At 31.8% G+C, this 14,746-nt stretch overlaps 1 protein-coding gene across 1 annotated transcript in view; it reads left to right on the top strand.

The window, feature by feature from the left end:
* The first annotated feature begins 2,572 nt into the window (after positions 1 to 2,572).
* LOC136989427 (cholesterol 7-desaturase nvd-like) overlaps positions 2,573 to 14,746 on the top strand; it is a 39,406-nt gene continuing 27,232 nt past the window's right edge. Inside the window, exons 1-3 of the mRNA XM_067287569.1 lie at positions 2,573 to 2,773; positions 2,846 to 3,044; positions 9,372 to 9,560. Coding sequence (XP_067143670.1) covers positions 2,600 to 2,773; positions 2,846 to 3,044; positions 9,372 to 9,560 — 562 coding nt within the window. The 5' untranslated portion in view covers positions 2,573 to 2,599. The remainder of the gene's footprint in view (positions 2,774 to 2,845; positions 3,045 to 9,371; positions 9,561 to 14,746) is intronic.

Here is a 14,746-nt window from a genome sequence, read left to right as displayed (position 1 = left end):
ATTTTAACATTATGAAAAACATCTAAAAGTGATAAAAATTCTAAAGATTTTATGTCTGAAAATCTGTCAATATAATTATAATTTTCTTTTAATTATAACTGTAATTAAATATAACTTTGCAAAAAAAACGTACATAAAAATAACATTGAATACTCTTTACTTTTTAAATCTTAAACAATTCACTTAGCCAGATTGCTCCCTACCAGTGGCTAAGGGATAGAATCGTTGGAAGCGTTACAGGTGTGTAGCTTCCACCAGCTAAACCGGGTGAGGTTGGTGCTCTGTAAAGCGCATGCGCCAATGCCCTCTGGCTGCTTTACACCATTCAATTATTCTCGCCGTGAAAGCTGTCTCGGAAGCGCTTCCATTCCGCCACTGACATTCGAATATACAACAGCAATCTTATCGTTTTTTCACATGTAGTATAGAAATTTGTAATAAGATACATAATGCAGTTATAATAAAATATTAATTTTAATTAATTCAAAGTACGTTAAAATATATTTTGGAAAATACAAGGGAAGGTCATTGGAAGGTGGATGCGGCGCTTCCACCGCTTCCAATGAAGGCACGCCACTGGTTTTAAGTAATTATTTTACTCAATGTCTACTGTAATTAATATTTTATTATTGAAGCTAAGGAATTGAATTTCGATTTTATTTTCACCGAGCAAAGCATATGCGAAGCTCTTCTTCAGAAAGTGTTTTGTCTGCGGTCGAAGTTTAAAGCAATCACATGACCATTAAACGGGATTTTTTGGATATTTGTACTATTCGGCGAGGCAGATGTCGTGACACAGCCGAAATTTCCAAACTCGATCTATGGGCTGATATACTCGAAGTCAAAATTCGCCACGTAGAGTATAATATAAGCGCCGATTGAAAGTTGTAAATTTGAAGCAAATATGCGATCGCTAGTGTTTTTGCAAATACAGTCTGCTCCGAAATGATAGAGCCAGTGTGAAAGAATGACATTCACAACGAAATAAGGACATTGCGTAACTTATTTCCATGCAAACACAATGTTTTAATGTCAATACTAGATGAATTCACAACTGTATAATGAGCATTTAATCAGTCACCCCATGGCCCAATTGGTTAACCTCCGATTTCCTGTAATTTTGCCACGAGTTAATATGTGAAATAGAACACAGGATACTATAAAATAGCCCCTTTTTCTCATATTTTGCACAAAATATATGTCAATCAGTGTATGTTAAAACAATATATAATCACTTGAAATTTGATGTTTAATTTTTCCGTTTTTGAAAGAAATTACAAAAAATAAACATAAAAACTTAATTTTTTCAATCAACAACTACTTTATATTGTTAGATAATAGACAAAATGCTAAAGTTTAAGATGTAATTGTAGTTTTTGATGCAGTTCCTTTTTTTACAATTTCAGAAAAAACAATAACATCTGTGAGATGTTATTCACTCAGGAAAGGCGTTTTTTCATAGAAACTAATGAAAAATTTTAATGAAAATTTCACTTGTACCAGTTTCAAGCTCTTTTATTACAAATTCGTCTCTACTTTCAAAATTAAGATTTTGTTTTTTTATAATAATTAATAAAAAATTTATTTTTTAAAATAAAGTTTCATGTCAAATGACCACATAGACAATTTACTTTCCAGACTGTTATAACACGGGAAAGTGTTGTAATCATGTCGAATTCAGGCTCTTTGCAATTCTGGACGTTTTCCAGACCACCAAAACCCATGACGGCCAGATGGCCGAGCGGTCAAGGTGGCAGCCTACCGCTCTGGGGAGTCCGGGATCGAATCCGGAAGGGTCGAAAAATCCCTAGGAATTTTTCGCCAGGGTGGTCCGTTCGGGTATGTCGGGCCCCCGTCCCTCACCACCCGGCCGCCCCATTGTGGGCTTGCTAAAAGAGGCCTTCTTAGTGCCTACAGGGCGGAAAGAGTTTTTAAAAAAAAGACCACCAAAACCCAGAAAAGTAAAAAAATTCTAGCAACGTGTTGCATAATTTTCCCGGCAAAGCAGGAGTTATTGAACAAGACGGAGATGGTTTTTGTTATTTGGTTGGAAAATAGATGCTTGATGGTTACTTTCTTCTATGGGCCAACCAATCAATCTAACAACGTTGGTAACAATTTTACATAAGTGACCTTTACAATTATAATACAGTAAGACCTGTCTAAAACAGAAACGGCGAAAACATTTAAAAAATACACTGTGATGTGATACTAGCTTTTACATTTTTTACTGTATATTAAGACATTAAAGAATTATTATTTTATATAATATATCTTTTATATTATACGCCTGTATTCGCTAAAATTATTTTCCTTCCATTACTTATAAATAATAATTAATTATGAATTTTATTTATTAATTTTATGAATCAATATTTATTTAGCCACTAATGCTTGTAATAAAACAATAGGGTAATGAATGTCTTCATTAAAGTAATCACTACTTCAGAAACAGTCAAGCCAAATTATATAAATGTTATAGACAAATGACATAATCGGCTATAATAAGTTAATGAGATTAGTGAAAATTAGTAAAATAATAAATAATGTAATTGAATTTTTCATTTCAGACATATCCAAGATTATAGTTCAAGCAAATATGTTCAGCTTTGTATACGGCAGTGTAGCAAAGGAATTATGGAAATATTCCTGGGTTCTGAGTATGTTTCAATGCATCAGTACAATGATCATAAATAAACCTTATTTACTGTTTTTATTCTTTGTTATTATTCTGGTCATGTATTTTTCGTTATCAACTTATAATAGAGTCATTGTAAGTAGAATTAGACAGGTGTTCGATTAAAAACTATTATTTACATTTCAACGGTAATATTTATCGATACAGGATATGACGGATATCGGTTATGACGATGGAAGCAGTGGAAGAAAATTATATAGAAAACGAATGCAGTTATTAAAAGAAACAAATATTAATAGATTAAGAAGGTCGAAAGAATATCCTCCCGTATATCCAAACGGATGGATACCTTTGTTAGAATCCAGAGATCTACCTGTTGGAAAGTGCAAGCCTGTTACTGCTCTAGGTAAGATATTAAATATAGAAACATTACATTAATCTAAGCTATTTCAGAGTATTAATTATTTGTTTTAAAGATTTGTATAGATATAATGTTGAACATTCCAAAAATCTTACACGTTTTATTCTTCTTACCACATTTAAATAATGATTTTAATTTAATAAGGTAAAAATTACATTACAGATAATAGACATATCTTAATTGCTCGCCATGTCCAGTGTTTACATATTTGTGCATAGTAGTAGCTTACAAAGAAAGGTCATCTCTTCAGTGGAGATTAGTAGTTCCCGGTGATTGGACATGGCGAGCAATTAAGATATGTCTATTATCTGTAATGTAATTTTTACTTTATTAAATTGTAATTTTCGCCAGCCCTTTTTTGCAAAGAAATGATTTTATTGTTTTTATTCTTATATGAACAGACAAATTTCGTTTTTATATATTAAAGTAATCGAATTTATTTTTCATTCTAAAGAGAATTATAGGTAATATATTTTTTAAAAAAAAGCATTTATCATCTCACACAATATGTTTTCTGGCAAGCGATAAAATTACTATAATGATAAAAACTATTTAACTTGTTCCAGGTACTTGAAATAATGCAAATTGTACTGAATTCAATAATACCATTCTTGCATCGAAAAAGAATTTTGTAATAACAGTAACATCCTGTATATAAAAAACACTAAGAGAATTAGAAAGGAAAACTATTATGATTCGATTACACCGGGAAGGAGCACTAATTTATAAATAATAAATATAAATATAATGAAATACAAAATTATATTTATTGAAATCTTCGTGTTAAGAAAACAACTTTGGGATCATTTAAAAAATGCATTTACGAATAAAAATATAGAAATTAACTTAAGTTACATCTTTCAGATTACTAAGTGTATTTTCCCGTGAAAATTCTTTTGTTATGTTACACAAGCAATTATGTAGAAAACAAATGTTTTCTGTTGTGCACTTATACAAAAAAATCAATATTATATAATAAAAATATGAGTAATTATTACAAATTTCCCAGTGTTCAAACACTTCAATTCCAATCTTTTACTTAAAAGATGCGAAAATATATCGTTGTCTTCAACATACTATACAACTATCAATACACCAGTTGTAGTGTGTATTTAATAGAACAAAAGGTATGAAGGTTTTAAGAAATCAAAACAAAATATAAATTTGTCTATTATAGTAAACTAGCTTGTTACACCTGGCATTGCCCGGAGGTTTAAGCTAGTATATAAGTACCATTTACAAATACCAGAGTTGTTACATATAGAAAACCGAACACATACAGTATAGTTTCCACAGTGTAACATTTTCTCTGGACACAGATGAGAGCTACGTACTACCCATTGCAGTAATAATATAGTGTGTAATCGAGATCTTATATCATCATCACAATAATTAAGTGAATATAATAATATATTTTAGTTATATTTGTTTGTATGACGTTAATTTAATTTCTTATTTTTTAAATTTGTTTTGCCAGCAGATGGCGCTACATGTGAAGGTAGGCAGGCAAGGTCTGTATAAGAAGGTCAGGACACGCGTGACCTACTTCTTGAGCCGCCATTTTGAGACTATTTGAGTCGCATGTTTTAAGCAAACTTGTACGAGCAGTCAGTTTTAGACGACATTAATTAAACTAAAATTGCATAAATCCATTGATTTTCAGTCGAAAATATAATAATAATTTCGGATGATTATGCAACCCCAATTTTTTGTAACTTTTCGATCAAATAGTTTAAAAGAAACAATCATTCATATCATTTTCTGTTGTGATTGAAACTAATTATATAGGTGCTAAAACTGATGCAATTACGTGTATAGGCACTTCGTAAAATAATGCAATAACATCAGAGAAAATTTAAAGTATAATAAACAATATACAATGAAGTTATCCAAAATTTTATTTTAAAGCATTTACCAATACAATATTAATGCATTTAAAAAATAAATACTGGACTAACGTTTAATTAATGAACATTTTTGGCTTTACAGAGGCTTATACGTCATATTTTCCTAATTATATGAAATTTAATCAAAAAGGATAATATTAAACACAATTTAATGATATTTTTAACAGAGCTTATCTGAGACATAACTTCTTTCTCTGTAAGCACACAAGATAAAAATAGGATAAAAATATAATAAAACTATTTCTGGAGGTCAGCAGAAGTACGCATAAATGAACTTTTGCTTCCATACAGTTTTTTTACACTTAAAGTACTGTTCATATCTCTGGCAAAAATATGCAGTCTCACTGAAAGAAAAGTTGAGATTAACAAATCCTTGATACTGTGGTGACAAGAATTTTGTATGACATGAGTTACCAACCCTGAAGTGAGTTGTAACAGATTTTCCTTTAAATTGTCTTTGTTTAGGAATGAATTAATATGCTTCCTAAATGTTTTTTCACTTTCCCAAACAATGTTGAATGCAATCTCTGTTGGATGAACCAAATTACCTTTACTTAGAGTAGTGGTCCATTCATGAGGTAATGTTACAGAAGGCTCTACAGTACAAATAGATTGTATGCAATTATTACAACTAATTATTTTTGACTCTCTTACAAGCTTATGAATTACCCATCCTGCTAAATAATAAAGTCCTGCCATCTGCAATTCATTTAAAGACACATTACTAGGACAACAATTAGATTCTAATTCTGAATGTTCCTGTAATGGTTTTGTGTTAGAGAAGAATTCTAAATAGTATTCATCATCATCAACATCGTAAGATGATGAATTAGGCATATGAGTATATTGTGCAATACTGATCATTCTAATAACGTGTCTAAATTTTACAGGTGTAGGATGGCTATCACCCGTTTCACGAATTTGTGAAAATAAATTCTCAACACAATCTGTTGATAATCTGCTTGTAAGCAGATAATCAATTAACTGTCTGGAATGAAGTTCCTCAAAGAGTTCCAGAGCACTTCTAGTTGATAACTGTAAACCAGTCTGGATTGGTTTCCAATGCTTTTTCCCTCTGAAACTTAAGGTTGGGAACCACTTTAAAACTTCCTTCAGATGGTTAATTTTGTCATTGTTTTTTCTACATAAGGAATCATTTTTATTTCTACTTGTCATAACTTCAAACCAATTGTATATCTGATTAATGAACCAACTAGTAGCTATGGCTTCTTCAGGCATGGTTCCAATTGATATACAGAATAGCAATGCAGATGAAACTACATTTGAAAACAAATGCCTCACAAGTGGAACTCTCATTTTTTCAAAGGTGCTAGGTTCAATTACCTTCCTTGATAATTTAGGAGCTATAACAGGCCCACCTCCTTCTTGTTGTTTTATTAAACATTCAATATGCTTCATTGAAACTATTCCTGACTTTAATCTTTGTTCTGATACAACTTCATCAGCTAAAGAAATGTTTTGGGCCAACAAACAATTTCTTATATTTTTTAGTATGTGAGGAACATCTGCTACAAAATATACATTTTCTTCTTGGGTAGAAGGATGCCTAATTTTACAATTAACATGATTTCTAATAGAATGGATTCCAATAACCCCCCACATACCAGTGTTGTTAGAGCCCATGTCACTGGTTACACATTTCACAAGAAGTCCTTGTAAATACAAACTTTCTATTACTTTTTTCACAAAATTCCATAATTTGTGAGAATTAATTGAATTGCCTGTTAACGCATATGCCACAACTTGTTTCCAGTGCAAAGTTAAGCCTCTTGCAATAAAAACAAGAGCATGTGTTGCAACTACAGGTTCATCAGAATCAGTGAAATCTTTACTTACTAACCCAACATATCTCTTTAAGCCTTTATCGTATTCAATATGTGGCCTTAACTGCATTTCATCTAATGACAGTACACAAAGTTTGCCTTGTTCATCAGCTGACCGTAGTTTAACTCCTAACCACTCAATAATGTCGTACTGAATTCCTTGAGAAAATTTGCACGATTCAATCCTTCTATTTAAAGTTCTTGAAGAAGGCAAAGGAAAATTCATGCTTCGAAGGAATTCATAACCTTTGTTGCCCACTGCACATTTAATTTGCACTGCTTGTTTTATTGTTTGATTCGTCCAAGTATATGGGTTCGTTACAGATACTCTCTGCAAATATTGGATTTGATCCGGTTTCAGAAATAAATTTAATTTATTTTCTGTTGCTTCTTGCCTTTGAGTCAGTTTTTGTATCTAAAATTTAAAAAATAGATTATATATATATATACTGTATATAGTATCTTTAAAATCTAATACAGCTATATTTAAACATATATAAGATAACAGCAATATTATTTAATGTTTTCTGATTTCTTTATTGTTTTCATTACATAAAAGTATAGTCAGTTTTCTACTCAAATATCAGAATTCTGATTCATAATATAAGATATCACTCCATGTTTCACATTACAAAATAAAAGTTGGTCTAAAATTGTTTTAAATGTAAATAAAACATTTACCTGCAGTTGTAGTCTCCTGTTTTCTAACTGAAGTTTTTCAATTAGTTTATCTGAAGTATTTTCATCACCTTCTTCACTTGTTTTTTCTGTCATGGCAAGGTTCACAGAAGACTCCATTAGAGCTATATAAAAAAATACATTATAAGTCAAAACATGTTAAAATAATTATTTTTTCGTGCTATATAACATTTCTCGCAAAAACAGACAGAATTGAACATACAAGATTTTAGATAACGGCCAATTTATTAAACACCGAGAATACTCATACAAAACAGTCATCTTTATTTCAGATGAAAAAAGAACTAGCTCAGCAATTAAATAATTTTACCATTGGTTTTTCTATCTTCAGGAAGTTTTCTTTCCCTAATAGGCCTCTTTATCGTAATAGATTTAGGAGGATTGGGCACATTGAAAATTGTGGGAACCGCATTCCATTTTAGCAGCTTCCTTCCGTCAGCTCTTTTCAGTTCAAACTGCGATTCTTCGAAATGAAGCTGAACAACAAATAATTTAATGTGAGCTCACGTATACATCTCAAAGACAGTACCTATAGAAAAATACATGATATACACTAACCTCACACAGTTGAGAATGTTGAGTTGGCTGCCACTTAGCACGTCTGCAGTTCTGCACCCATTTCGCTCTCCTCTGCTTATCTGCAGGAAATCTGAACATTCGAACCTTGGAACACATACTTTTACAATTAGGTGCCACACAATACCCCATTGATTAACGTTTTGAATATGTATATACGTAATTATATTCGATTCACGCACGAACCACGTATGATGAGCTCAATCGATTAGTATCAAAATGGCCGCTGCCGCAAAGAATCACGGGAGCGTGTCCTGACCTTCTTATACAGACCTTGTAGGCAGGAATTAATTGAAGGCCCACCAGTTGCCAAACGGTTCCGTTCCCAGAACACTGGGAGTTCGGTCGTGGGTTCGCGCCTCTCCATTACGGGCTGGCCCCGTGAAGTTTTCCGGGTTTTCTCCACGTCTGTAAGGGCCAGTTACACTTATAGATTTCCCGGAAGGTATCCTCCTAAGCAGATCGCTCAGGTGTCGTGTTTCCATAACTTATTTTAAATAAACAAACGACCATCAAAAACTCATACAACTACTATTACATGACAATTACGTCACATTTTACCACGGGACGATATAGCCTAGAAGTTCATGCCCAACTAGCCACTATAAGACAAGAAATTAATTGATGTATAGAAATTAAATCAATATTTTGGAAGTGGAATGTAGGGTAAATTTAGTTGCCTTACAGTCCTTAATTGTACTTTATTATAAATTGTCTACGTGGACTACAGGAAAAACTACTACAGGTGATAAAATAAAGATTTTTTGATTTTTTTGATTATGAACTCCTCCTTGTGTTGATAACCAATACGCCGGTATAAAGTCCTATTAATACGTTAAGTCCACGTAGAAAATTTATAATAAAGTGGAATGTAGGACATTATCTAAATTAGAAGTATGTTAATGTAAGTGTCGAACCCCTTTTAATCTGGGAGACAACATTTAGCAGAAAGAATTGGAAATAAATTGAAACTTGAGTGCTATTTAAGTGCTGAATTTAATATTTTATGAACAAATAATGATTGGCTTTAGTGAAAATAGGAAATAATGCCTGCTCCTAAATTTTAAACTTTCAGTCTAATTAACAATAGGCTAGAACTTATTTCCAAACATATTTCTAAGTAGATAAGTTAATAATTTAATTTTGTAAATAATAATTTAAAAAAAAAAAAAACATTAATTCGAAATATACACTAACTTCATTTACATAACGTAAATTTACTGATAAAAGTTTTAATTAATTTGAAAAATTATACAATCACAAATAATTTTAATTTAACTTTACAGGTCAGCAATTTGTTATATTTCGTGGAAAAACAGGCAAATGCTTTGTTTTAGACGCTTATTGTCCTCATTTAGGCGCTCATTTAGGAACTGATGGTAAAGTTCACGAGGATTGCATCGAATGTCCTTTTCACGGATGGCGATTTGCTGGACAGGATGGTTCTTGCGTGAAAATACCTTACGCCGAAAAAGGTAAGGGCTACTAAAAATATATATTTCATACAACAATGTGATTTATTTACATATTAACAGTCATCCAGGCAAAGACAGAATTTTAGCATTGCACGTGTATATGCATATGATGCAATAGATTCACTACAATGTTTATAGTTAAATAAATTAATCATTTAAAAACAGGCTATGTACAAACCATGTTGTAGTTTTGTGGCTATTTTCCAAATGTAACAACAAAATGCAAACTAACATTCGGTCACAAAAAATTATGGGCAGCACCAGTCGCGTGCCATGACATTTGATGATAGGGAAGCTGTGTTTCTGTAAGAAGCCGACTTACAGGGGCAATCAATTAATTGCGCGTCAGGGCCCGTTCGTATTCGTTTGTTCGATAAGCCAGTAAAAACCGTATACTTCTTTAAATGTATTTTCAATAGATTATCTGACGTACTTAATAAATAAGAAAGTTCAATATAATTGCCTCCGTTATTAGATTCAATAAATTCCCTAAGCCCTCTAAATGCCAATTCTTGCTTTGAGAAAAAACATATAACGTCTATTAATTTAGATATATCTATTAATCGTAATTATCTTGTTATTAATTTTCAATATTTATTTTATATTGTCTACCAAAGTTAAATTCTATTCCGCTTTGATTTCCAAATTGCTTCAATTTTACGAAAGAATCGTCATTCGTCATAAATTTTATCGTCAGAATGTCGAAATTTTTTTGTTGACGTATTTATATTTAATTTAGGCATTGTCTTTCTCTTTTAATAATGTTTTCTTTTCATTATATGGTCTTGAGCCAAAACTTTTTTAAAATAAATTTTTGAATCACTAGCCACGATATAAGGGCTAAAATTAAAATTATCAGAAAAACTTACTTGGTAAAACAAAATGTGTGATGAATATACATGCCTAGTACAAAAAATTCTTCAATTGTATGAATATACTTTTAAAGAAACTTATAATTAAATATAACTTTGTGAAGAAACGTACATAAAAATAACAAAATATTCTTTACTTTTTAAATCTTAAAACAATCCACTTACAGTTAGTGAAATAGTAGCTCCCTACGGCTAATGAATGGAATCGGAGACGGTCCAGGTAGGTGTGTGCGTGCCAAATCCCGAGGGTGCCGATACCGGTCAATGTCAAATGCCTCTTTTGTCGCATCACTAGTATATATCAAAGGACGCGACGGGGTTGTTGTAGATTTTAAACGTTTCTCCCCATAGCTGTAAAAATCTAAATATGTTAAACTTAACAGATTGTCCGTCGTTCGTTTTCTAACTAATTCGTTTTAGGACCAAGTGTTCACGGAAATTTCCAAAATTTACAACTTTTCGGTCACTCTCATTGAACTGGAAAAATTTCTGTCTTTATTACATCTAATATTATGAAGAGATCAGACCCCACTGTACTCGGCAAGAGATTGGTTGGGTTAAGCTTCTGTTTAAGTAAAATTTCGGCTCTTTCATCAGGGTTTTATTTATGTTTCTAATTCCCTAATTGATTAATTATTTAACTACTTCTTAAGTAGAAATAAGTCGAAACTGGTTACTTTGTACTTGAATATCTGTTGTCTTGGGAAAGAAGTGGAAAGAAATTTTTATGACAACCGATACATAAATTGTAAATTTAACCTCTTAATGTACGAATTATTAAAAAAATGACTTCAGATGAAAAAAACTATTATTATTACTTAAAAGTAAACATCTATTTTATTTAAAAAAAAGTGTTTTTTAATTTTTTTCAATTGATCGAACTTGGTTCCTAAATGGTGTCTTTTCCTTTGGATAGCCAACTTTACAGGGGCCCCTGCTATTCGGCTTTTTTGTATTACGTGTTTTACCGAAAAGCTGCCATTCGTAGGTAAGGTGTAGTTAGCGATAAAAAATAATTTTAAAAAATTAAACACGACAAAATATATAATGAAAGTAACGATCTAAACTTTGATTTGCTTTTTTGTATTTGTCTTAACCAATAAATGTTTTGTCACCACCCCTAGGCCATAAATACTTCGGGAAAGACCGTCCCCTACTATTGTAAAGCAATTAGCGATAACAATACAGGTTATTGGCTGATAAAATCAATACTGAACTTTTTAAAACTATAATTGGTTTATTTCTGTATCAGTTGAGATATTAGTTTGACGAATCATCAACCTTTGAAAACACTGAAACTAAAATTGTCGCTAAATGCCACACTTATCGAGCTACATTGTGTAAATATGTAAACAGTTGCTATAAAATGGCTTGTTTTGTTTGTTTTTTGATCTACGATTTGCTAAAGAAAAGTTTTGACAGTATTTAGACAAGTAAAAATGTTTTCAAAACTGTTTAGCAATAAATATCTCTGGGAAACTCTATATTACTATAGTAAGTCTAAGAAAAATTTTCTTGATGTCAATTGGCTTTCAAGTTCTTATTTTTACGTCTTTTACGCTCTAATTTGTCATTTTTATTATGACTGATTGGATATCAACCAATGTGCGTCTTTGTAGAACTGTTCGTTTAGGATTTTCCTGCAAAGAACCAATGGCTTTCAAGGTCACTTGATCAGAGTCAGATTGTAAACAAACTTCGGAAAAAGTTATTTTCATCGCTTCTAGCTGTAATTTCACTAGGTTTTATGTTATTTGAAGTTACTTAGACTAGAAGATGTTATATCAAAAGCTTCTATTCAAAGAATGTATCGGGAAAGTCATTACTTCCGGGTTTTACAGTACTTCCGTAAATATGTAAAAAAATAGGTATATAATCATTCATATAATAGGGTAATATTCGATTATTATAGTCTATTGTTATTATAATAGCGTAAATAACATATACATAGAATGAAATATACATCATCGATACTAAAAAGTGTTGACCTAGATTTACAAAAACCACCACCCCCCTTCCACGCCAATCGGTGTTATAAACTATACGCTGTATTATCTCTCTACATCGGATTAGAAAGCTGCAATTTTTTTTATTTGTGAGAATTTAGACCTATCTATGTAACGTATATAACAGAATAATTGGATGTTTATAGAAAAAGGTTTTTTTTTTTTTTTTGATTATTTTAAAAACTGGAATTGTATAAATTTTTGTAAACATACATAATATTTTATTCAAGAATCATAAACGCTGATATGTTATTCATAATTCTATAATATTATCATACATATAAAGTCATTTATATAGAATTTATGAACATCTGGTTTGCAAGTATCCTGCTGGCTTAGACCGCTATAAAGTCATTAGACTTTGCTAAATGGAAAATGTTTAGTGTACTGTAAATTGAAAGGTTACAAACTATTTATATGAATTTTATAACCTAAAAAATGTCAATTATTTATTGATATATACAAAGTTGGATGCATATAAAAGTAGGTATACAGAAACATCAATTGCAAATATATAGCATTACACGGAAGTCGCGTAATAAAGTGATTATACCAATATATATATATATATATATAAATAAGCATTACAAAATACAGTATTTACATAAATTTTTTCTTACACATTATATATTTTCAGTCGTGTGATATATTTCAAAACATGGTGCAGGACATAGTGCAACATCGCAATTTCTGCACCAATATCGTGTTTCTTTTCTAATTTTTTTCATTTTGGCATCACGCTTGTTACAACAGACTGCGCAACATCTTGTGGGAGCTGCTTTTTTTTCTGTCGGCGGAATGAAGGCTGGGAAATGCCTTTCTGTCAGTCTTAGTGGACATGGACCTGGTGTCCTCGGCCGACCTCTATATACCTTAGTTACGGTGTGAAATTCCTTGATGAGCTGTTCAATAAGTTGTGCTCTGAATGCTAAATGTTTTTTCTCTCCGCCATATTTTTTATAGAGTACAAAAGAATTATAAAGGCAAATATCAAATAAATGAAAAAATATTTTCTTATAATATTTCTTTCCTCTTTTCCTAGCCACTGGGTAATCATGGAGTTGTTGATCTAAACGATCAACTCCTCCCATTGTATCGTTGTAATCAACGACAACACGTGGCTTCATTTGAACAGTACCAACACGCGTTTGTTTAGATACAAGTGTGGCATTGTGCACTGTAGATAGCAGCGTAACAGTTTTTTTGTCTTCCCATTTTAAAATCATCACTTTTCCCCTCTGTTGTGCCACTATTTCTCCTTTTTTCAATTTCTTTCTTTTTATGATATCTGGAATCCCCCTTCTGTTTAGACGAAGTGTTCCATATATATCTGTTTGATGCGATATCAAATAATCAGCTAACTGAGGAGACGTATAATAATTATCAGTAGTTACGCAGTGGCCTTTGTTCAACAATGGGTCCACTAATGATAATACAATTTGGGAAGTTATTTGCATCTGGTTATATTTTGGATCCAGTATAGTATCCTTTCCGGTGTAAATTATAAATTTGTACAGATATCCTGATGAGGATTCACATAACATAAAGAATTTTACACCGTAACGTGACCGTTTGAGAGGTATGTATTGTCTCCAGGAAATACGACCTTTGAATAGTAAGAGAGACTCGTCCACAGTTATGTCTCTCTCTGGTTCGTATAAACGCGAAAATTTAGAATTTAGATTATTTACTATAGCCAAAATTTTGTTCAATTTAGGAGCCGGATGGGTGGACGAATCGAATGATGCATTATCCGCGAAGTGTAAATTTTGCTTTATTTCTGCAAATCTATTTTTAGTCATGAGTTTAGGAAAAATCGGTGTGAAAAATAAATCATTGGTGGACCAATACATCCTCTCATCCGGTTTTTTTACAATACCTTGCAAGATGCAGATAGCCAGAAATGTATATATCTCGCCCACTGTAACAGGCTCCCACTGATGCCTGGATGATCGCGGCTGTTGCAGTGCATAACGATTCGTCTCGCTAACAATCAAATTTACTAAATGTAAGTCAAAAAATAACTTAAAAAAAGCGAGTGGATCGACATTATTTATATTGAATCGACAACCCGGATTTCCTGTGAAAGGAAATCGTGGAGGAGGCGGAGAAGGATTGTTGATATCCACATCGACCCAATTTCTGGCAGTAGAGATGCTTTGGTCCGAATCTACGCTCGATTCTGAGTCGCTGACATCGCTCAAATTATACTCCGATCCACTTTCAGAAAAACTATCGTCATCATATTCTGAACTAGACATTCTGGCAATAAAAGATTGTATATAAAATCCGTTATATATATATATAT

Source organism: Centruroides vittatus, unplaced genomic scaffold (genome assembly GCF_030686945.1).
Source record: "Centruroides vittatus isolate TY-2023 unplaced genomic scaffold, ASM3068694v2 scaffold_576, whole genome shotgun sequence".
In the NCBI taxonomy this organism is placed as follows: Eukaryota; Metazoa; Arthropoda; class Arachnida; order Scorpiones; family Buthidae; genus Centruroides; species Centruroides vittatus.
The sequence above is the reverse complement of the archived record's forward strand: the minus strand, read 5'-3'. Positions and strand labels throughout refer to the sequence as shown.